The sequence below is a fragment of the Haliotis asinina genome, chromosome 16 (assembly GCF_037392515.1).
Source record: "Haliotis asinina isolate JCU_RB_2024 chromosome 16, JCU_Hal_asi_v2, whole genome shotgun sequence".
Classification (NCBI taxonomy): Eukaryota; Metazoa; Mollusca; class Gastropoda; order Lepetellida; family Haliotidae; genus Haliotis; species Haliotis asinina.
This window is the reverse complement of record NC_090295.1, coordinates 16,425,850-16,447,101: the sequence shown is the minus strand read 5'-3', so window position 1 is coordinate 16,447,101 and position 21,252 is coordinate 16,425,850. Positions and strand designations below refer to the sequence as shown.

General features: G+C 41.5%; 1 protein-coding gene across 4 annotated transcripts in view; it reads right to left on the bottom strand.

Annotated features, from left to right (window-relative positions):
- Nucleotides 1-488: 488 nt before the first annotated feature.
- LOC137268865 (protein split ends-like) overlaps nucleotides 489-21,252 on the bottom strand; it is a 59,639-nt gene continuing 38,875 nt past the window's right edge. Inside the window, exons 7-18 of one of the 4 annotated variants that reach the window (XM_067803440.1) lie at nucleotides 20,599-20,783; nucleotides 20,109-20,234; nucleotides 18,032-18,259; nucleotides 17,689-17,834; nucleotides 16,390-16,539; nucleotides 6,388-16,097; nucleotides 4,302-6,085; nucleotides 3,667-3,805; nucleotides 2,612-3,411; nucleotides 1,796-1,999; nucleotides 1,038-1,196; nucleotides 489-737 (exon numbers count right to left, since the gene is read on the bottom strand). In XM_067803440.1, coding sequence (XP_067659541.1) covers nucleotides 606-737; nucleotides 1,038-1,196; nucleotides 1,796-1,999; nucleotides 2,612-3,411; nucleotides 3,667-3,805; nucleotides 4,302-6,085; nucleotides 6,388-16,097; nucleotides 16,390-16,539; nucleotides 17,689-17,834; nucleotides 18,032-18,259; nucleotides 20,109-20,234; nucleotides 20,599-20,783 — 13,763 coding nt within the window. In that variant the 3' untranslated portion in view covers nucleotides 489-605. The remainder of the gene's footprint in view (nucleotides 738-1,037; nucleotides 1,197-1,795; nucleotides 2,000-2,611; nucleotides 3,412-3,666; nucleotides 3,806-4,301; nucleotides 6,086-6,387; nucleotides 16,098-16,389; nucleotides 16,540-17,688; nucleotides 17,835-18,031; nucleotides 18,260-20,108; nucleotides 20,235-20,598; nucleotides 20,784-21,252) is intronic. The other 3 variants (XM_067803441.1, XM_067803442.1, XM_067803443.1) reach the window with 3 other exon arrangements.

Sequence of the window (21,252 nt, the reverse complement as noted above, 5' to 3'; positions counted from 1 at the left end):
CTCATGGACAACTGTCACTTCATAAATACGCCTCAGGAAAAAATCAGTGTGACATTGAGTAAGTCTATTGTCTTGAAAATTTGATAAAGGTGATAAACCATATATAGTTCACAGATTATGTATCCAGGTACAATGTATATTCCAGTGTTAGTCGCAATCAGGTTATACTCGATTTTTTTGGTGTGGGATTCTGTAATCAGGTCTCTTCAAGCTGGCTCAATACCTCATGGATGTGCTGCTAGAGGGAGCCTGAAGATCAGACTGTATCAGGTAAAGTGTACCATCCAAGTATATCCTAAGGTTAAGCAGCACCCTGGGTATCCACTGGGTATTAGAATACCTAGTATCTGCTCATGTTACACCTGGGTATCCTTGGGTATCCTTCAATCATCTCCAAATGGTAATAGCTTGCTCCAATAAATAAAAGTAATACTCCATTTTTTCTCCAGAAATTTCAGTGTTTTCCTCCTGGTGTATTTTCTCTGTTCTGCAAGCATATTCCCAGTAAGCTAATCCAGTATGGTGTCTCTGTACTCCCATGCACGCAGCTAGCATATTCATCCTCCTTTGTCCAGGCACACAGGCCTTTGTGCATGACATTCTCCTCAGCCAACTGTAGTAATGATGATGAGAGCGTGAGCCAGATCCTGAATGTGTTCCACTAGCCCTGTTGTGTTCCGGGCTACAGAGTCATGTGAGAACTCACAGGGTGGGAAGATGTGCACCACATAGGCAGGCTGAAAAAACAGGCAGATCATGTTAGGTTACAAGTAAAACAAATACAACAATAGTGTCAAATCTACATGAAAAACAGGACTATGAAATTGTTTTTTAAACCTTGACACCAGAAAAGTAATGGCTATCCAAGTAGGGAATAAGTTCCTGTTATACAATGGGAGCCTATAACATATCTGCCCATACAAACCACTGGCTCCTAGAGTGGAAAAATAAACAGTAACCAATGGTCTGGGCATCTTCCATAACTAGGGTACTTCCTATGGTCTGTCAATCAGCAAGTGTGACGAGTCTCTACATACCTGTGTTGACCCTGGCATGGGGATGTTCACGATGCCAGCTGCCTGTTTCAGAAGCAGGTACTCAATGACACCTTTAGACAAGGCCTTGGTCTGCTCCTCCAGGTCATGAGGGTCGCGTCCAAAGGGAATAGCCATGAGTATGCAGAAATCCTTCTGAAGCTGAAACAGGATAAAGCATGATGCTTATAGAACAGGATACAACCACTTAGTGTCAATGTGAACTGAAGAGAGCTAGAACACAAGGAAACTAAACAGTTTCAGAAAGGAAAGTCAATTAGGTCCTCATGCACCATCTGTGTAACTGATCATTTCTTTTCCCTTATCAATGCAATCAGAAAGTGTGTGTATATAACTTTCTGCAATGTCAATTTGAATACTGGCTGAAAAAACAAAAACAAAAACAGATGGATCCGTGAATGAAGAGTACAATTATGAACCACAGAACAATAACCTAAATAAGGGGGGCGTACAGACAAAAACTGCAGGTCACAGACCAAAGAAGTGACCGAGTCTGGTTTTAGACTGCTTTCAGCAATATTCTAATGTATCATGGCAGAGGCCAGAAGTGGGTTTCAGACACTGTACCAATGTGGGGAATCAAAACTCAAAGCTACCCAACTGCCACTGGTGCATTGAGAATCTGAGGTCCATTTGGATCCATATGGATCTTGTAGAACAAACCAATGTGGTATCATCCTTCATACATATATTTTCCATGGGCCAAAATGTCTCAAAACTGGACTGAGTGTGATACTCACTTGCATCCTTTTGGAGACTCCATCGAGCTGTGAATGTTCCATCCTCATTCTCTGGGCTATCCTCAGTGGCTGAAGAGCGCCCCCTGGGATCTGTGGAGGCAGGGTCACTTTGGGCAGGGTGCTATTGCCGGCTACATAGTGCATCTGTACCAGGCTGTTGTCATTCTTCAGCGCCACAGCACCTTGCCACACAACTGGATATTGCTGGAAGGAAAGAGTGTATGTGTAATGATGGAACTTCCTAAACTGGGTTTATTTACACAAAACGACTTAACACTCCCCTGTCTAACTAGCCTAACTTACAACTGTATCCAGAGTCATTGGCGTTGGTAACATTTCCATAAGAAAACTTGGTATCACAATTAAGTTTCTATGAAAATCCTTCATTGTAAAGATTACTGGTGCCTTAACTTCTTCGAGAGGCATTTAAAAGTTGGGGCAGCAAGGAAGGATGACAATACATGGATGAATATCATCATTTGCTCTCAAAGCAATAACTAAGTTGTTCAGCCATATTTTGTCATTCTTCTTTTTTACTCCTGCATTCTTCACTCATTTAATATTTGATTTCATTATTACTCTTAATATGCTCTTGATCCAGACATGTTATGTTTCACTAGAAGTATTTAAAAGTTGGGGCAGCAATACATGGATGAATATCATCATTTGCTCTCAAAGCAATAACTAAGTTGTTCAGCCATATTTTGTCATTCTTCTTTTTCAATCCTGCATTCTTCACTCATTTAATATTTGATTTCATTATTACTCTTAATATGCTCTTGATCCAGACATGTTATGTTTCACTATCAAGCTTACCTCCAGTTTTCTCATATGTTTGTCTCTGGGCATATCGTACAAGGGACTGCGTGTCTGCATGAGAGATTGCTGGATCATCTCTGGCACTCCTGGACCTGGCATACGGGCACTCTGTGGCTGGGTCGGGTTTCCAGGCATCATCACCTGGGGTCCACCCTGCTCCTGCCGAGGCACAGATCGATGAGCCTCCACCTGCTGCTGCTGCTGTTGTTGCTGTTGCTGCTGCTGCTGTTGTTGCTGTTCCATCCTCATCTTGTCCAAAATCTGAGGTGGGAAATGTCCTGGTGGTACAACAAGCGACACATCACGACCAGGGATGAAGCCTGGCTGGTCGATGCCTGGATACATCCTTGGGTCAATGGGCAGTCTGATTCCTTGAGGGAAGAGGTCTGGTCTGTAGAGATGAGGAGGAACACCTGGAGGTATTTCGGGTCTCTGTCCTACCATCCCTCCTGGTGGAACAAATGCACTGGGTGTTGATGATGGGATCCTTCCGTCAGCTTGAGACATCATGATCTTATGGTCATACGGCAAGGGGTAGGATGGCTGTGGTCCTTTGCTGCTCCGACCCTCCTGTCGCAGTTCAGGGTCTGCGAGATTCAGGACTGTGGGAGACTGGGAAGGGTGAGGATGTTCAGGCATCTTCCTATCACGTGCAGCAGCTTCCTGCAGCATTATGCGGTGCTGCTGTTGTTGTTGATGCTGTTGCTGTTGCTGCATGAAGTAGATCATCTCTCTTGAAGGAGGCCTCATTTCTGGTTGTGAAGATGGAGTTGGCGCATTACGAGGACTGTCTGCGTCTAAAATGTACAAGGAATTTCTATGTGCAATCTAAACAATGAATTCAGGAAGAAATCCCTTCTACAACCTAACATTGTTTGGCATCAGTATTGTCTGTCTATTCATGGTGAATGGATACAAATTCTCTGAATAGAGACAAATACCAATGGCGGGAAGCACACATGGGTACCCATTCTGACTGAGGGTTTCTTTCATTGGTAACTGAGTGATGTGGTCTTGATGTGGGTTGATGATATTCATGTAATAAGCCTCACCTTTGTTCTGCCTGAGCTGCTGCTGCTGCTGCTGCTGCTGCTGTTGCTGTTGCTGTTGCTGCATCTGAGCGTCCTGATATATCATGCGCCCTGGCTGACCTGACACAGGCACATGTGGGTTGGGCAGACGCTCAATCACCTGTAACAACAGCAATTATTCAGACATCGTTTACCTTTACCAAGTTTATCGGCACTGGGCCACCATTGGTTGGAGGTTTGTATGGCATAGAATTTTCACTAGCTGACATAAAAGACTGACTGAAACCTTAAAATATATTTTTCTCAATCATTCATAATGTACATTTTTAAGATAACATTTATAAGTATTGAGCAGATCCAATTACACCAGAAGCTATGTTGTGTAAAGCATCACAACATCAACTCGGTGCACCTAGAGACTGCAAGAGTTGGATGATGCCCAGGGAATTGAGACAGATAATATTATATGCTGTTGAGATTGACATTCAATGATTGAGGGAAAATACCAGCACATTCAGTTTGTTCCTGTTGCCTGGATATGTGCACTATATAAACATCTTATAATATAGTAGTAGTAGTAGTAGTAGTAGTAGTAGTAGTAGTAGTAGTAGTAGTAGTAGTAGTAGTAACAACAACAAAGTAAAGCATTGTCCAACCTTGCTCACCTGGCCAACAGGGCTGGCGGTCTTGGGAGAGAGGGAACTAGGGTGGCCGACAACAACTCCAGCAATGAAGGCATTGGCTGCTGATGTTGCAGGTGGAGTTTTGACACAGATGGCAACGTCAGGAGATGGAGCATGCATTCTGGGCTGAGGGCCTGACTGGGGATGACGTCCCTGACGAACCTCAGATTCAATCTTCTGGTTCACAATCCTCTGAATGTCTGATGTCCTTTCCATTCCTCCATGACGCATGTCCGCAAACCTTTGCTCTGCTCTATGTATCTGTTCTCTTCTCACAAGGTTCTGAGGGTCATCTGAAGATCTGATCATGTGGGGTAAAACTTCACTTTCCCTCTGTCTCTCTCCACTACGGCCCTGATGGATTGCCTCTTGTAGCTGCAGGTGCTCCTGCATGTGGTGCATTGTCTCTGGGCGATGTCGGATTTGCTCCTCTCGCCTCATCTGTTCTTCCCGCCTCAGTTGTTCCTCAAGGTGACGTTTTTGCTGCTCAGCTGACATAATTTGTTCCCCAGCTGCCAGCTGCTGACGGATGTGATCAGCTTGGGCCCTCTGTCTCAACTGGTCAGCTGCCACATCTGATACAGACTGTCGTTTCAGTTCAGCAATTTGTCTCATCTGTTCAACAGGACCTGGTTGACGGGTCTGATCCCTCTGAAGGTGGGGTTGTCGCAAGGTATCAGGTGTTGGCTGCCTGGGCATGTCCCCAACAAAGTGTTGTTGCATTTGACCTTGACTTGGAGGACGGGACATGTCTCGTGAATTCATAGTATGAGGATTAGTCATTGGCTTTCTAGGACCCTCTTTGCCGTGATTCTGGGATTCTCTGGAACTCACTGGAGACATCAGTCTTGGATCTACATGAGGCATGAAGGGGTATCCATGAGGTCCTGGCATCCTCTGACCTGCCTGCATCCCAGGGATCATGAATGGAGGTGTACCCATGTGAGGTGGATGTGCCGTTCTTCCTTTGGCTTCAGGACCAGGTTTACCAGGTTCAAGTTTAGGTTCAACAAGTTGAGACTTTGGAGGCTGGTCTCTTGGCGGTCCTGGCATAACCTGGAACTGGACATGACTATGTGCACTTGGTGGCCTTTGAATGTTTATTGTATCTGCACTGCTGGCCGGCACATGGGTCACAGGCAGTTGCACACTCTGTGGTCTCTGTGGCTGGATCCCAGAGCTCGACATCTGTGGAGGTGGAGGTGTAGTCATTTGTGGAGGGATGCTTTTTGGTTTGGGTTGAGCTGGAGCCGACACAGGAGAAGCTAAAGCTTTGCTTATCAATGCCACAGGGTTTTGCATGATACTGCTGGTTTTGACATTAGCCATAGGCTGTGTTACTGACATTGATGTTGATTTACCCACATGATGGCCATGTCTCTGCACACTGTCACTGAACTGAGCAAGGTTGCTTGATGAGGAAAGTTTGTTACTGAGATTGTCTTCATGTTTAATCAGTGCAGGCGATGGCATGGTTGTGTTTGGCAGTTTTGCCATAGGCATACTGCCCTGTGCTTGTAGCATGGGATTTTCAGGCACTGGGTGGTGCTTGGTCGAAGTTGGAGTCATCCCAGGGTCGTTGCGGATCTGCGAAGCTATTGTGACAAGGGCAGGACTGGGCATGCTGACAAAGGTTGAGAGCAAACTTCCAGGTTCAGAAGTTCGACTGAGTTGGGAATGTTCAGATTTAATAGTATGCTCTTGTTTCAGATTCTGGGTTAGGATGTCATAGATTTTGGAATTAACACTCTTTTCTTCTGAAAGAGAAATGGCAAAAATTCGAATTAGATTACACATAAACTCCTTGGAGACATTAGCATAATAATTTCTGTGGAAAAAAGGAAGGATAGATATACTTGTTTGTGAAGAGTTTGATATCCATTCTAGTAGTCAAAAATGAAACACAAAACAATGAAAGACAACTTCTTGCTTATTGCACAGAATGACATTTTGATGCAGGTTCTTATAAGCTAGAAGTGTTTTATGCATTATATGTTGGTATTGATAAAACCTGAGATAAGAAATAAGTACATGTACATTTGAAATCCAAACATCATACCTGAAGAAGCCACAACTGTGGGAGTTGGCAAAGGCATGGACACTGGCAACGATGTCTCTGGTTGCTTCTCATACTTCACAGGATCTGGCTTATCTCCATCTTCACTCATACCAAAGATGCCCTTGGACACATCATCAATGATCTTGTCAACATGGCTCATGAAGGACGAGGTATCATTGGACACAGTTTGAGAAGCTAGGGACTGCTCTGCTGCATGTTCAGCAGCAACACTCTGCATGATGTTCTTGATGGCCTGAGCTTGAGCTTCAGCTGGAGTGAGATGAGTCCCGCCTGGGGCAGTAGGAGGAGAGAGTGATGCTGGTGTTGAGTAAGGAGGAACAGAGGTTGGCTGAGGAGGCGGAATGGCTGATCTGGTCTGTGGTGTTTGATGCTGAGGTCCAGTCTCAGTTTCTGCCTTAACTGGTTCTGTATCTGCCGATTTTTTATTTCTGCTTCTGAGTGTTCGATATTGTTCAGTTTTCCCCTCTTGATCTTGCTCACTGGTCTCAAAATTATAGATATTTTCCTTGCAGGTTGGTGGTTTATCTTCTGGGAAGGAAGGACACTTAGGGGATTTCCACTCATCTGATCTCCGACCAGACTCTTTCTTTCCACTATCCATCTCCAATTTTTCAAGTTTGACAACAGGAGAACCCAATTCAGCGGCTTTTGGAGAAGCTCGACCCCTTGGTGATGTTGAATTCTTTGGTGACTGAGCATCACCTCTCTGAGCACGAGGAGATGTAGAAGATCTGGTTGGACGTGGGGAGGTTCCAGAAACCATTGCCTTGTAATTTGGAAGTTTTCGTTTACGAGTAGATCTTTGAGGAGTGCATGGTCTGACGTCTTGAGATGGTTTATCTTCTTCTTCTGAAGCAATGACTAAATTGCCCTCTTCTGGCTCTGTAAAACTGTAATTAGTAGAATCTTCTTCTTCCTGGCCATCGGTCTTTGCCATGGCACTCTCACACATCTCAAGGCGAGAACAAAATTGATATGTTTTTCCTGAAAAGCTATCATCCGAAGTTGATGACCTTCTTGTGGTCTCCTCACCCCAGACTGGTTTCACAGGCTCAGGATCAGAAATCTCTGCAGTATTTTCTTTGTTGATGTTACATGCTCTGGGTTTCCTCCCTCGTCGTGAGGCTCCTCGTCCACGAGATCTATCAGCCCTAGGAGATCTTAATCTTCTTGGCTGGTCTGTCACAGAGGTGATGTGCTGAGGAAGGTCTTCGCTTTCGGATTTATCAAAGTCCCATTTATCACTGTCAGAACTCAAACCAGATTTACTGAGTGGATCTGAAGATGATTGGTCCTCTGGATGAGTTGGTTCAACAGGTGTTTCAACTTCATCTCGAGATCCCTTGTTCCTGGTCGAACGCCTTCCTCTCCTTGGAACTCTCTTGTTAGGAGTTTTGCGTGCTGGTTCAGGTTTGGATTCAGCAATGACCAGTCTGTCATCATAGAGACTAGAATCCATGTCTGGAGAACTAAATATGCTTGTTTCAGGAACAGGTTTATTAGCAACAGAGACAGGAGATTCTGGCTGAACTTTCTCAGGGGGTTTCAATACAGGCTCATCTTGTTTTTCTATTTGTATTACAGGTTCCTCTTCCTTCACTTCTTGAAGATGCTGTGAGCATTCCTGTTTTTCAGGTGGAGTGGGTTCAAGATCAACTTTCTCAACATGTTGCGGAGACAAATCAGTTCCTTGAATGTGAGCAATTGCTGCTTCTGCTTCTTCAGATAATCTGTCCTTCTCATCCAAGACTGGTTCTTCTAGATGTTCATCAGCTGGCTGTATTGAAATGTCAGGGACATCACTTTTGAATACACTTGCTGAATCCAGGTCTACATTCAAAATAGATGCTACTGCTAGCGCGGCTTCATCAGAGGCAGCTTGAGCGGCCTTTTCATCATTAGTAATGTCTGTATAAGAGGGATAGGTATCTTCAGGTTCATGATGTTCTGGGGACACCATTGAAATGGACGAGATACTTTGGGAACTTTGCAATGAGGGAAAGCTTGGTGCATCTGATGAAGGAGTTCCCTCAGCCATTGAACTTGGAATCTTGGGCAGAGATGCAGTGTTTGGTATTCCCAGGTGGATTGTCAGGTCTTCCTGTGTTTCTGCATCATCCTTTTCTTCTGGGAAATGTATCACAAGTTTCTTTGGATCCATTTCTTCCAGAGACCGTGGGGAATCATCAGCAGATTTGGCTTCTTCAAATGTTGGCTTGAATCTCTTTGTCCAATCTGGATCTAAACTCTTCTTAGGGAAAGGCTCAGGTGCATCATTACTGTCCTCAAAAGTAAATTCATCATGTTCAACAATGGTGTCCTTCTTTGGTGATTGGAATGAGAATGGTGATTTCTTCACTTCCATAGGTGGTGACACAGGTTCTTTGTTTTCCCTTGGAGGACTAGCTAAGATGTCAAATACTTTCATCATATCTGGAGAAGAATCAAAAGCTCTTGGAGAATGGTGTTTGACTATTTCCTTTGTTTTAGGTTCCACTATCTCCACTATTTCTACTGGAATTTTAGGTTTTGGCTCAGCCTCCTTCTTTTCTACAGGCTCAGCAGTATGTTTATCAATCGGTTTCTCAATTAGTTTCTCATTCAGGTTTTCAGAAGCATGTTTCTCCTTATCCTTTTTCTTTGTCTTCTTAGGCTTATCAGTCTTCGGGCCTTTCTCCTTTTTCGTTCCCTTTTTGCTTTTCTTTGTTTCAGCCTTGCTGTTAAAACCAATATCAACTTCCTGACTCTCAATCTCTGTTGACACTTGGACTTCAACTGGGATAGGAGTATCATTGATATCATTTAAAGGCTCAGGTGACAAAGTGATATCAAATTCATGAAATTTAGAATCCACAGTTGCATGATCAATCACTGGTTCTTTGACAGCTGCAGTTACTAAATCTGAAACACTTTCTTTTAAATTTACATCTTTATGAATGTCTTTGGGAACATCCTTGTTGAAATCCTTCAGAATGTCTTTTGACTTGTTATCATTATTAGGACTCTTTAGTTTATTTTTGCCAAACAAAGGTCCTTCTTTCTTCTTCGATTCTCCAAAAGGCTTGCATTCAAACTTTTCAAGAATTGAATCCTGTGAGGCATCAAAGTTGTATGTCTTTTGAGCTAACGCTGAAATGTCATGTGCATCCAAACTTGAAGATTTCTGTCCAAAGCTTAAAGAGAGGGGTTCTCGTTTCTCAGTGTTGTTCACTGTTGGATGGTCATCTGTTTCCATCTTGCTATCCTTGCCTTTCCCATCCTTCTTTTTCTTCTTCCTCTTTGCTCTCTTTGCCTTGGGAGGTATGAGATCTTTATCAGAGTCCTCCTCTTGACTAGAATGTTTATCAAATGAAAAAGGCTCTGACTGAACTGGTGGCTCAACTTTGGTTTCTTTGTTTCCAAATTCAGATAATTTATGCATTTCCGAGAAGATATTCTTTTCAGGGTCCCTAACAATGGACGTGAATAAGACAGGTGATGGCTTATTAATTTCAGGTTCAATGTCTGAAGGTTCCTTGTTAGGTTTCTTTGTTTTGGCCTTGGACTTCTTCTCCTTTGCATCAATCTTTGGCGGTTTGACCTTAGAATCTTCTTCTGTTTCATCAGGCCTTGAATCGAATTTGGGAGCAGATGTTTTTGGTTCCTCTTCAGCTGATTCAAGTTTGGGCTTTTGCTTGTCATCGTGTTTGGTATCAGGTTTGCTTTTCGTTGGCTTGTCTTCAACTTTTGACTCAGTTTTACTCTTTGATCCAGCAGAATCAGCCTTCATGTCTACTTTAGCAGTCTTCAGTTCTTCAGGTTTTATGTCAACCTTGTTGTCAGTTTTCTTATGTTTTGACGACTTGTCTTCAGATTTATTCTTTGTCTTCTTATCTTCTTTAGCCTCTGTCATATGGCTTTCAGATTTTTCTTCAGTCTTGAAGGTCTTGTGTTCTTTAGACATTTTCTGTTTTTCAAGCTTACTTTTCTTCTTTTCTTTGTCCTCCAATTTCTTTTCCCGTACTTCTTCCACCTTCTTTTCTCGTATTTCTTCCACCTTCTTTTCTTGTGCTTCTTCAGACTTCTTTTCCCGTGATTGTTCCAATTTCTTTTCCCGTGATTCTTCCAATTTCTTTTCCCTCATTTCTTCAGTTTTCTTCTCCTTTACCTCATCAACCTTTTCCTCCCTCAACTCTTTTAGTTCACCCATCTTTTTCTCCTTAATCTCCTCTGCCCGTTTTTCCTTCACTTCTTCTGCTTTCTTTGCATAAGCCTCCATCTGCCGAAGTTCTGCTTCTCCTTTCCTTATCAAATCCTCCAGCTGAAATACCTCTTCCTCTTCTTCCTCAATGTTTGGTTTATCAGCATCTTTCTTCTTTGACTTGGATGCAGAACATAGTTCCTTGTCCTTCGGCTTCTTCTTCTTTGGCTTTTTGGACTTGTCATTTTTTCCCAGGTCAACAGTTTTCTTTTCTCCTTCATCCATTGTCTCTGGTTCAGTAATGCTCATTTCAGATGGAAAAGCATCAACAAATGATCTGTCCTCTAGCCTCTTTTCAACTTTGACTTCTTCAAAGTCGTCATTATCATCATCACTCCAATTCTCCCTTGATTTCCTTTTCTTTGTTGGTTTCTTGCTTTCAGGCTTAGTGATTGGCTGATCATCATTTAGAATATCCATATCATCATCTGAACCGGAAGATGACTCCAAAAACTTTCTTGCCTTTTTCTGCATCACTGTCTTCGATTTCTTCTTCCGTTTTATATATTTCTCAAGTTCATCAGAGGAAGAACTCTCTATAACCGGAGTCTTTTTCTTCCTCACTTTCTCTTTAGGAGGTTCAGGTTCATCTTCCTCTGAGTTTTGTGTACCCGACATTCCACTCTCCTCATCGGAGTTGAAGGAGCTGCAATCACTGTCATCATCACGGTTGGACTTGGACTTCTTCTTCCGAATTTTTTGAAACCGGTCAAAGTTTTTACGAACATCTTCGGTTTCATTTTCCTTACTTTTCTCAATAGAACGTCTTTTGACTTTATCATACATTGACACATATGGTTCAAAGTCATCGACAAGAAACTCAGCCAGCATCTTCCTCTCTGCTATGGCTGCTGCTTTCTTCTCCGCTGCCTTCCTCTCCTTCTCTTTCCTATCTTCCTTTTTCTCTTCCTTTTTGTCTTCTTTCTTCTCAGATTTCTCTTTCGTACTCTTAGATTCTGATTTGTCTCTGCTTCCTTCAGTCTTTTTATCACTTTTTGATGAAGTCTTTGATGTCTTTTCTGCCTTTTCCCCTTCTTTGGCTTTCTTCTTCTGGTCCTTCTGATCTTTTGAGTCTTTAGGAACCTTGTCTTTGGTCGAAGAGGAAGAAGAGGAGGTCTTTTTGGACTCTTTGTGTTCCTTGTTCACTTTATCTTGAGATTTGGATGCTGACTTGTCAGACTTAGTTTCACTTTGAGAAGAAGAGCTTTTAACTTTGTCAGGTTTTGTTTCCTTACTCTTTACTTTATCTTTCTTCTCTGGTTTCTTTTCATCTGTCTTCTTTCCTTCATTTTTCTCTTCCATCTTCTTGTCATCCTTCTTTTCTTCTGCTTTCCTCTCATCAGTTTTTTTCTCTTCCTTCTTTTCCTCGCTTTTCTTTTCCTCAGCCTTCTTTTCTTCTGCTTTCTTTTCCTCGGCTTTCTTTTCATCAGCTCTCTTGTCCTTTTCATGCTTCTTGTCCTCATGACCCTTGTCTTTTGATTTGAGTTTCTCAGAAGAGTGATCTTTGTTGTCTTTCTTGCTCTCAGTCTCTTTATGCTTGGTCTTGGTCTTCTCACGATTTGCACTGTCAGTTTCCTTATGACTTTTGACCTTGGCACCAGAGTCATGTCGTATCTTGTCCTTGTGAGATGAGGATTCATGCTTCTTTTCTTCCCTGTGTTCTTTCTCCTGACTGTGTGACTTGGAAACCTTTTTATCTGATGAAGATGCCTTGTGGTGGTGTTTGTCTTCACCGTCTTTCTTTGCATCAGATTTCTCCTTGTGGCTAGAGTGCTGGGAGTGACTGTCATGACTCTTATGAACATTCTCCTTCTTCTTATCATTGGATGTTTCAGGTTTCTTTTCTGTCATCTCAAAAGATTTGCTCTGGGATGACAATTTTGTGGACTTTGATGACCTCTCATCACTTGACTTGGAACGCATCAAAACAGGTGGGAGTGAATGTCTGGTCTCTTTTTCTTCCTTTAGCTGTGAGGCTTCTTTCTTCAGTGGTGTTGAGTGTTGGTCAGGATTGAGCTTAGCAACACTTGCAGCTTCCTTCTTAGCTTCCTGAGGAAGTACAACAGGACTAGTTATGGACTGGCTACTGGTGGATGATGACGTTGAGTCCAATCTGGATGTGGTAGGAGTTCTGGAAGGTGAGGACGACTGGGTGTCCATGGGTTCTGGGTGATGGTTGGAGGACATGACAGGTGTTTGTATTGTATCAGAAGGTCGCCTTTTCTGCACTGGAGCAGCCAGGTAATGTGTTTCTTTATTTGCTGTTGGGATGGATGTTGCTGTTGGAGATACTGATATAGTTCCAGTTGAGCTTGAGACAGGTTCGCTTACACTGTTTGGAGTACTGACAACAACTGAAGATTGACTTGACTGTTGCTGAGATTCCCCTACAATGCTACTAGCAACAGAAGTAGCACTAGTAGATGTTTGCTTTTGTTGCTGCTTTGGTGTGTCTGCAGGAGAAACACTTGGATGTTTGGGTGACTGGAACCCAGACATAAACCCTGAATGAGACGAGGTGAATGTTGGAGATGAAGCAGACATTTGGGTACTGACTGACGGTGACAACTGTTGCGTACTAACAGCTGAGGAAGAAAGGTGAGAGTGAACTGTTGAGGTAGATACTATCTGCTGCTGTTGCTGATGAGATGGCTGCACTGGTAACGATGGTACTGTGAAAGATGGTGTAGAATTGTGACTAGAAGTAGATTCCCTTAACAGTGCTGGTGTCTGAGGATGTGGTGCTGGTGAAGCTGATGCTGGGAACTGCTGCAATGGAGGAGCATGCACTACCTGCTGATGAAGTGAATGAGATATAGAGGAAGGGGATTGGAATGAACTACTTGAACCATCAAAACTAAAGGGACCCATTATTCCTTGAAGAGCACTCATTGATGTTACTGGCATCTGTTTCACAGCAGCTTTTGTTGGGACTGGAACATATGTTTTGGGAGGGGAATTAACAAGTGGCACTTTCACATCTGGTGGTTCATATTTCTTGTTAATCTGCTCAAGACGTTTAGAATCTTGATCAAGAATACTTTTACTGCGTCTGGACATCAACTGCTTCACAATGTCTGAAGGTTCAGGCTTTTTATCCTCTGAACCTTGGCTGAAACCAAGGCCCTGGGTAGCATCCTGCTTCTTTCTAATCCTAAACTTTGAATATAGTCCAGTCAGGGGTGAGGTCAGTGAGGAGGTGGACGTACTAGGAGTGAGAAGTGATGCTTCCAGAGGTTTGTTCATTACTGGCATGCTCATCTTCTCATCCAGGATTCGTATCCTCTCCTCTAGACTTAACTCTCCAGGAGTCTTGGGTTCATCTGAACTACTATCAGAGAAAGAATCATCTATTTCAATAGCTGTTTCAATAGCAGCAGAGGAGGGACTTGTTTCCTCCTTTGCTGATAACATCACAGATGTAGAGTCCACAACACCTTCCACTTCAGACAGCCCTTTCTCCTGAGTAGATTCCTTAGCAGGAGTCTCGGGCATTTCATAAAGTAATGGTCTAGTCCAGGTTTTTGTTGAAAGATTAATATCCTTCGGGCTAAGTTCAGACACATCATCAGCATGGTGACTCACAGATATATCCTCAAAAGCCTTGGGGCTTTTCTGGTACTCCGGACTATTACGAATCACAAAAGTCAACTGCTCTTCTTTTGGCGAGTTTGTAGAACTATCAGCAGGCACAACATGAGGAGAGATCTCCTTGCCAATAGCAGATGATGATATCCTGTCGTCATAAGAATGCTGATGCCTCTTAATCCGAGGATCTTCTAGAGTGGTATCCGACTCCTCTTTTATAATAATGGGCAGACTGAGAGACTTCTTTTCATGTCTCTCCACTGGCTCAAGAGGAGTATGTATGTCATGTCGGGGAGATTTGGACAAAGGGAAAAACCCTGAATAACCAACATCCAATTTCGTTAGTCCATCATGTAATTTCACATTCTTACTGTAGGAATCTATACTTAAATCCTTCTTTTTCAAACCTTTCTCAGTCATTTCATCATCACTACTGATATATTTATCGTTCCGTCGATATGTACGCACTTTTGAATTTATATCACCATCTTTCACATCAAATTTCCGGCGCTTAGCCTGTTGCCGGAAACTTGACCCAGTGTCTGTTGGAGATTCGGCTTGGTGGTCCTCACCCTCACTCTCATCCAACTTAGTCACTATCACAGGAAGGGCTGACGAAGGTGACTTTTTCCTTCGTGCAATATCATCAGCAGTCACTTTTGTCTCAAGTATCCGTAATTTCTCCATCTGTTTGCGGTAACTTTTAGAGCTGTCAATTTTCTTTATTTCTTCAGTAAGTTCAAGTTTCTTTTCCTTAAGTTTACCACTCTGAAGACTCTTAATAAGTTGTCCTTTAGTTCCATCGAATCTTCTTGCCACAACATTACGCACATCCTCACTGAGGTTAGGATCAGCATCAGAGGTGTCCTCTAACTGTTGAATTTTCTGAAGTAAAAATTCCTTTCTAGTATTCAGTTCTAATAAGTCAGATTCACCTAATGAACCATTTTCCGATTCTGGGTGACTGTTGGTTGAACCAGGACTCCCATGAATCTGTCCTTCAATGAATGCTTTTGGTATTAAATGTGTCTTATCACCTTTTTCAAGTCTCATCTTTTCCGCTAGGAAAGCTTTCGTCACACTGATTTTTGAGGCTGTTGATTTTAAAGATGCACTATGACCTTCACTTCGTTCCAATTTCTTGGAATTTTTGGCAAGGTCTTTGCTAAGCATGGCTTCCTCATAAGAACGTTTCCGAGAAGACATTTTCTCGGGTGGTTTCACAATTTCTGATTGAGGTTTCCCTGTAGTCACTGACACAACACTCCATGGTTGACTTTTAGTAGACACAGAATCATCCACTGACACGTGTCGATGAATTGAATTACTCCGTTCTAAACGGGATTTCCGTGAATAATCATCAGAATAATAACGGCGCATAGGTGGTTCTTCCTTAGTTGGTGTTGGTGTTGACCGATTTGACAGTTCATCATCTTTTCTCCGCGTTGGACTTCTGGTGGGGCTGTGGAATGATACTGGAGACTGACTCCTACTTGGGTCACTATGAAGATCAAAGTCTCTGTGTTTTTCGAGATCAAACCGATCTCTGGAATAACTTTTATCATCGGACCTACTACGGTACCGACTTTCTGAGCGATAAGAGTTCCGATCACTGCCTGGGCTATCACTCCGCCCATAAAGGTCCATTCTATCCTTACTCCTATCATCATAAGAGTCCAGTGATAAGTCCCAAGATGACCGCCGTGACGGTCTCTCATCATAGCGTTCATCTGTACGTCTTGGGCTACTGTGGCCCCTTTCTCTCTGTCTCTGGCTGTGGCCATATTCCCTGAGTTCTTGTTCATAGGAATCTTCCGCCTTGAAGTATTCACCACTGCTTTGTGAAAAACCATCCGTTGACCTGAAACAGGGAAATCACATTAAAGCCGGAAGAAATGTATTTCTTCATGAAGGCACAAGTATCAACTGCACACTGAACGAAGCTGCAATTGGAATACAGAGACATCCTTCAGAATATAATAAAAAAAACCCCACAAAATGCATCTGGTCCATCAGTATATATGCTGACTTCATTAACTTAATGTCTCTGTAAACTGACAATGGGGAATCCTAACTGCTTTTGACACACAACGGGCAACAGGGCAATTTAAATCAATGGAGGACAAATATCAAGGCTACTTTTTGACACACACCTCTGTCTTCGAGATGCAAACTCTTCCTGGAAACCTTCTGTGGAGCCTCTTCCTCTGTCTCTGTAGGTTGACGTACTGCCCCTACTGTTCCTGGCTCCCCGGAAAAAGCCTTTCTTGAACGGTGGGGTTGGAGTGAAAGTTCGAGTTTGCCTGGAGGAGATATAATAGGGTATTTAGAAACAGGCAGCATTTCCATGAGGCCTTATGACTGTTGCTGCTTCTTGATATTACTGTAAAATAAGAAGCCAGTTTCATAGACACCCCGATCCCATAAATTGACAAAAATATCAGTGTGAAAAGGCATCCCCCTGTGTTGGGTTCCTTATCACTTCCAACTCAGACCACATGACAACTGACAGTTACCGTCTTGGATGTAAAGACCCGTGAAGGTCCCGGGGTAGAATAGGCCTTCAGCAACCCATGCTTGCCATAAAAGGCAACTATGCTTGTCGGTTCCCAATTGCGTAGATCGATGCTCATGTTGTTGATCACTGGATTGTCTGGTCCAGATTCGTTTATTTACAGACTGCCGTCATATAGCTGGAATATTGCTGAGTGCAGCGTAAAACTAAACTCACTCATTCACTTGGATGTAAAACCAGAGTGTGTGTGGTGAGAATAGTATTAAACAAAGATTTCACTTACCCATAATGTGGGAACCTGTGTTTGGATATTATTTAATATCGTACCAATCACTGTTGGCATCAATGAGTCAGAAATGTCAAAATTTTACTAACTGTTATGGTGTTCCAATTAATTGAAACAATAAAAAGATTAGTCGCAAAAACCAAATGAGCAAGTAATTGATCACATTTTCTCACAATGAAACACAAGTGATTTTGCAACTACTATTTAATGTTTCAAACACTTGATGATGAAATATATCTTTGGTTTTCTTCAAAAACTCACATCACCAAATGAAGAGTTTTATGTTCATAAAGTCATCACTTAAAAGTGGCGAGTCGCATGATTTTACGCTGGATGTGAAAGTTTCCAATGCAATATGTACTGTTTCTAAATAAAACCCAAAACAAAGAACCTTGTTTTTTTGTTATATTTTAATATCTGCACAACCAACCTGAAGGGGAAAATCTTAATAATGATGCTAACCATTTTCATAACTGTTTGTTGGTAAATCAAAATTCAGCAAATTCAGCTCATCTACCGTAACTTACGGTACATATAAAAACGACACCACATTAGAAGAGATCTTGATATGTTTTGTTGCCAGTGATCCTGAACATAAATCAACCAAAGACTGTGCATCAGACAAGAAATGAAATCCAGGTATCAACTTACTCTTCTTGGAAGGTTTCTGGGAATTCAAAGTTTCTCCTGAAACGAGTTCCCCCTCGTTCATCTGGCCACTCTCCAGGACGAAGCTGTCCAGTCTTCTCCATCTTGTCAAAGAATTTGTTTTGACACTCACGGCTAGCAAAGTCAATCTAAAAAGAACAAGATTCAAAATTGGAGTGGATTTCTAACAAGCTTCTTCATGTAAAATAACAGAACAGAAACATTAAACGCAATTATCATAAAATATCCATACAAGTTGTTCTCACTCATACAAGTTGTTTTCATTCTATTTTATCATCTACAAACAACAAAACGGAGATTTCAAAAAGATAATTAATGATCTTACCTGTATTTTCTTGCCCCCTAAACTCCGATTCCTCATTTCATTGACAGCATACTGGGCATCATCAAGATTGGAGAAATAGATCAAAGCTCTTCCTTTAGTTCTGTCTATGACATCGTGACTAACTTCTCCATAGCGACCAAACACTCGACAGAGGTACTTGTCACCAACATTCTCACCTACGTTGTCAAGCCATACACAGTTTGTAGGCATGCTTTTTCCGAACCCAAGCTGAAATTAGAAGAGGTGGTGTGAAAAACACTTGAAGTATCAACACATGTATCTCACATATAAGGCCATCTTTCTGCCTAAACCTTCAAAATCAATAAAACAATGATTTTCGACAAAGCACATTAGCAGCAATAAAATCATGTCTGTTCAAATCAATCTAATCCTGGTATGAAAAACTTCACTTATACATTATGATATACTGAATGCAAAGATTGGTTGTGGTCATTATGGAAAGATTTGTTAAGGCCAGACACGGCACCTTAAATTGACATTTTTGCTTCAATTTATCAAAATCGAGATTTTGATTTTTTTCATGTATTTGACACATGTACTTCGCGATACAACATGCTGTTTTTGATATAATGTCATTAAATTTGATATAAACCCCTAAAAACATCATCATATCTGTGGAAATATTTAAATATGTGTAATCAAACCCTGAAAACACTGATCTTTCATCCGTAACCACGCCCCTCTAGCGTAAATGAACCCATTCATGTTATACATCGGTAGAAAGCTGATCGTTTCCGCCATGTTGCTGGTCAAAAACATCCTAAAAATAGATATTCCACGTGTGGATATCTTCACTTTCCCGCGATAGGTATTCCGTACGAAAACATCTTTGTAAGGAAAGTATCCCACAGTGCAACATTCGGCAAGGGGAAATGTCCCACAATGCACCATTCGGCGATCTTTGTTACTTCGCGATCAAGCTTGTGTTAAATTCTGACAGCTTTGACATTTTCGATACATCGGAAACATGTAGGGACCACGCCTTTGAGGAAAACATTCCCACAGAATCCTTTGAAGGTAAGAATGGATATTCACGCATAAAACTTTCAAAATATAAATCTTTTGAAAACCTTCAATCTCATTTCTGTGACAATGTATGTCAAACTGATCGATCATACCAATGGGTGTGAAGGGACCGAATTTGTGTTGAGGCAACTGAGTAATTGTTGTAATGTGAACTGGATTTTAATTTTTCTTGTTTTATTTTTTTTTGTATATGAATTGTTTCATGTATTTGGAATACATTCCTTCAGTAAACTGAGATTTTGAATGTGTTTGTCTGGTGTCAAAGTAGAAAAAAACCATGACCAAACGTATTCCCTCATTTTCTCCATACACGTCATTAGCAATCCTAGTGCACATAGTTCTTGGTTGTTAATCACCCAATTTGAATGAAATTTTGTGTACACATAGGCAGTTGATTACTTTATGCAATAACAGAGAGACTTTTTAAATTTTGTTCCCTGATTTCTTTTTAAAAAATAAAATGTGAGTGAAAAATCAACTCCAAAAAGTTTAAATAACATAACTGTCTTTTTTTAATATTTTCTCTGTGTCATTGCACCCTACACACCCCAAGCTATGATGTAAAGCTGAAATTGTTTAGATATCTTTACTAGTTTTAGAGAAAAACTTTCACTAAGTTTCATCATTTTTCAGGCTTTTGGCGGCCACCTTGGATGTTTCCATGGCAACCAGTGGCATCATCACCTGGAAAAGACTCTTTATCAATTGTTAACATGTATACCTCTAAGTTAAAACTAATTAAACCTAAGAAATACTTCATAAGCATTTTGTCATATGTGAGGTGCAGTGTCTGGCCTTAATTAACATCTAAAAACAACTTTCCACAGCATGAAATTAATTAATCACTTGTTTCAATGCTACTGTTCTTTGAATATACCATCAGAATAATGAACATGATAATGAACACCATTCGATCATCAAAAATGGTATCATCATCTGGAATTACTATCACCATTCAACATTCTGAAACTAGTATCATCATCCTGAAATATTCATATGAACCGAAACACTATTTCACAATTTTTTGTACCTTTATCTTATTGGCTCCGATATGCTCTCCTTCCATCTGTCGTAACGCCTTCACAACACTGACGATGTCGGCATACTGGACAAATGCATAAGCAGAGGCTGCGCCTTGACGCTTGATATCAACATCCTGGGTCAAAATGAAAAACACATAGTAACATATGTCATTGCCTAGGTTTAACGTTTGAAATGAAAATGCAATTTCCTGCTGGAGCTATAGGGTCAGAATATGTCCAAATAGTATCAATTTAAACAGTCTCATTGAAATACTCAATTCCAATCTAAATCATGGGCAACTGGGAGCAAAGGGAAAAGCTTCTTAGATGAATATTACACACAGCCTTGTGGATTAAAACAACTCTATAAACAATTACCTGACTGAGAAAATATGAAGCTAGAATAATATCAATTCCCATGAGGTTTGCAACAAAATACCTATTCCACTACAAGCTTAACAAAAAGGTTCTGAATATCCATTTTTATGTAAAACTCACTATAACTTCTCCATATTCCTTGAATATCTCGATGAGATCCGATACTGTTGTATCCTTTTCCAGATTTCCTACAAATAATGTCCGCGTAGCTTTTGGATGGTACTCATCCAGCTCGGACTCGGAAGGACGGAATTCCGTATCATCTACTTCTGCAAAAAGACGACAGTCCATACTTGTTTGAGAGGCTACAGAGAACAAAGGAAAGCTCTTGGATCCCAATGGACTGGTCACATATGAATAGAAATATACAAGAACATTGGTGAGAAAATAACACTTGGTTCTGAAGGAGTGTGTTTTGTTTTAGACCGCTTTTAAGACATATTCCAGCAATATCACGGTAGGGACACCAGAAAAAGGCTTCACACACTGAAGACAAATGGGGAATCAATCCCAGGTCTTTGGCATGATGTGCAAACACTTTTAGCACAAGGCTACCCCACTGCCCGAGGCTTTGTAGTGCTTTATAGCTATATTGCAGTCAGGTCATACTGTAAAGGGAATAGATACCAGACTCCGACTGGCTTCCCTGACTGTCCCTCTTAACAAAGGCAAAAATACATTTAAAGCAAGATACATGCATAAAATCTTGACAAGCTGTATCTATATCAAACATGAAAAGCCAATTGCATGAATGTTATTCCAACTGAATGACCA